We start from the raw sequence: 3,297 nt of genomic DNA, 5'->3' as shown, positions 1-3,297 counted from the left end.
ATTATAAGCTGGGGTTCGGACGAGCTGACTGAACCCTCTCGTCGACTCGCTCGACTCTAGTCGACTCGATTCGCGCACAGGTGGAAACCAAAGGGGCGTGGCGGCAGATCGCTGAGGCACACCAACGGAGACGCACCCTACTGCAGCTGAGGGCCGAGTTGAGGGGCTTGGGCGTCCTTTTAAGTATTCATGGTGTGGCGATCCAGTTCGATTGTAGTAATTTGACCATATCAATTCAATTTTTGGAAGTTTGATACAATTTTGTAGGGATTTCGGCGTTGTTAGATGTTTCAGCGTTGTTAGAAATTTCAGCGTTGTTAGAAACGAACCGGTCTTGGTTCTTGTGATAATTTATTTTTCTTTTGTTTTTGTAAGAATTTCCGGCGTTTTTTTTTAGGGGCATGCGGTTCGGTAGGGATTTCCGGCGTTGTTAGATATTCTTGAATATAATTTATTTTAAATTCCTATTGTCTATTATTGATATATTGACTTAATATTAAATAAAGTTTGTTCTGCTGCCGATACTATTTTTATTATTATTGTTTTGTCAATTATACATATTGAAATAAAACAAATGGATTATTTTACATATGTTTGAACTCAAACCCTCGGAACTGAAGACATCCTTTGATTCAAAAGAACCTAATTATTCACAAGTGGCGACCTTGCCAGGATGTCGATTTCTGAGGTTTTGGGTTTGGTGATAACTTAGGATAACAATCCTCTCTTGTCGTCCTTGGGGCCCGGAGACAAGTGCCACAGTGTCCTAGCGTAGCGGGAGGAAGTGTGGAGCTGTCCACCATTTTGAGTATTGCCCGTAGGACCTGTTTCTGATTCAGTATCCCTGTATCAGTGAGTATTTTTTGATGTTCTAGGTGCAGGATTACGCCTTCTAGAACTGCTGCTAGGTGCGGGTACGTCCCTCTAGTATTTACCAGCTATTTGTTGTAATTTTTATATTGTATATGAAGTGTACTTGAATGCACGATGCCTGAGTTCGATACTTCTATTAATTATCTTAAAGAACAAGCTGAAACTTTAGGTTTAAAAGGCGATGACATACCTAAATACATTTTAAATCAGCAAGCAATTGCAAGGGAGGAGCGAAATAGGGAGAGAGAATTAAAGTTGAAGGAGTTAGAAGAGGAAAATGAAAGGGCTAGAATAGAAGCAGAAAGAGAGAAGGTAAAGTTTGCTCACGAGTTAGCACTGGCTAAAATTAAAGCTGGGAATAACGGTAACAATTCTTTATCTCCCATTCATGTAAGCGGTGCTGTAAGACCTAATTTACCAGTATATCAAGAAGGTGAAGACTTTGCATCTTACCTCATTCGTTTCGAACGAGTTGCCAGCCTTTTAGATATCAGTGAAGACAGTTATGCTGTGCGTTTGGGAAGCTTGCTTACAGGTAAAGCAGTAGAGATATATACCTCATTGTCCCCCGAAATAACTGCTGATTATAAACAGTTGAAAAAAGCTCTTCTTAATGGGTTTAGTAAGACCCCTAATGGGTATAGACAAGACTTTAGAGCTGCTAAAATCAAGGTCGGGGAAACCTATAAACAATTTTCAATTAATCTCGGTAGACTTTTTGATCAGTGGATAGATAGTAGCGGCCTCGAGAACTCTTACGAATCGCTTAGAAGCTTCATGATACTTGACCAATTTAAATCATCCCTTTCCCCGGATCTTAGGATATATATCAAAGAGCATAATGTACCTACTCTTGATCAGACGGTGCAGTTGGCTGATAACTGGGCTGCCGCTCACAATGCTTATCCCAAGTCGAACACTACTTTCAAAACCAAGAAAAGTACGGAGAATAAGCCCGTTAATCATGTTCCTGTCATGAAGGAGAACTTTATCAAAGAAATCAAATGTCACAGTTGTGGGGAATTTGGTCACTACAGGAGTCGTTGCCCTAAAAATCCTTTAGCTTTTAAGAGTATTCCTTCAGAGAGGAATCCTGAAAAGGTTAGCTTTTCATTATCAGATTCAACTCCACGTAAATATCTGGCTAATGGTACAGTAAACGGACAGAGGGTTTCTACTATCCTTAGAGACTCTGGTTGTTCATGTGTTTTGATCTCAAACGAAGTACTGCCCGACATTGATATCAGTAACAGTAAATTAGTCAAAGTTTGCGATTACTTGGGGCGAGTAGATTATTTTCCTCAGGTTCGCTGTTACATCACCTGCCCCTACTTTGTTGGATGGACGAATGCCCTGCGAGCACCTCTCAAATTTTGCAGTGTACTCATCGGTAATATCCCAGGGGTACGAGATTCTAATTCAAATACTGATGTATTTGATTCTCCCGTCCATAAGAATGACCAGGTTCAGGCTATACAGACCAGGGCGTACAAGAACAAGAGGATTCATCCTCTCGTTCTGCCTAAATTGAAACCTGTAAATATCACTCCGACGGAATTTGCGAAACTGCAAAGTTCCTGTCCCTCACTGTCTTCTGTCAGGGAAAAGGTCAAATCGAGAGAACCTCATATGACCCGTGATGGTATGATGTTTGAGTATATTGAAAATGATGGATTGCTTTACCGCAAGTGCATAAAATCTAAATTTCAGGATAGGATTGGGAAGATGTCTTTAGTCGTGCCTGCCGACTGCCGAGCTATAGTAACGTCAATTGCTCATGAGTCTCCTCTCGCTGGCCACTTTTCTCATCGTAAGACTTTGAGAAGGGTAACAGATCAGTTTTATTGGCCAAGTATGGGAAGTGACGTGAGAGATTTTTGCCGATCTTGTGATAAATGCCAACGAATGTCACACAAAGGGCGAGTGAAACCCGTCCCTATTAAACCCATGCCGATTATTACGGAGCCCTTTTTGCGTGTTGCAATAGACATAGTAGGTCCCCTGAATCCTCCCTCTGATGATGGACACAAGTATATTTTAACACTTATAGACTACGCGACGGGCTTCCCTGAAGCAATTCCGCTCAGAGAAATAGACTCCGTGTCTGTGGCGGAAGCTTTGCTCGTTATATTTTCCAGAGTAGGAATTTCCCAGGGAAATTCTTTCCGACAGAGGCACACAGTTCACTTCACAACTGATGGGTGAACTTCATAAATTGTTGGGTATTAAGCCTCTCTTCACCACTCCATATCATCCTAGTGGAAATGGAAGGGTTGAAAGATTTCATAGTACTCTGAAAGCATCCTTAAGAAAGCTGTGTGTGGACAAGCCCAAAGATTGGCACCGCTATCTTATTCCTACTTTATTTGCCCTCAGAGAAATTCCGAGTGACAGGACTGGGTTTTCTGCCTTCGAACTCCTGTA

The 3,297-nt window shown here is 41.6% G+C and overlaps 1 protein-coding gene across 1 annotated transcript; it reads left to right on the top strand.

Moving 5' to 3' along the window:
* Nucleotides 1-673: 673 nt before the first annotated feature.
* On the top strand, nucleotides 674-3,071 carry LOC119570973. Its single transcript, XM_037918493.1, has 4 exons — nucleotides 674-695; nucleotides 876-914; nucleotides 1,295-3,012; nucleotides 3,048-3,071. The coding sequence occupies exons 1-4, from the start codon at nucleotides 674-676 to the stop codon at nucleotides 3,069-3,071; spliced, it is 1,803 nt and encodes a 600-aa protein (XP_037774421.1).
* The last annotated feature ends 226 nt before the right edge of the window (nucleotides 3,072-3,297 follow it).

This window comes from Penaeus monodon, unplaced genomic scaffold, assembly GCF_015228065.2.
Source record: "Penaeus monodon isolate SGIC_2016 unplaced genomic scaffold, NSTDA_Pmon_1 PmonScaffold_4646, whole genome shotgun sequence".
In the NCBI taxonomy this organism is placed as follows: Eukaryota; Metazoa; Arthropoda; class Malacostraca; order Decapoda; family Penaeidae; genus Penaeus; species Penaeus monodon.
Note: the sequence above shows the minus strand (reverse complement) of the source record. Positions and strands in the feature narration are given on the sequence as shown.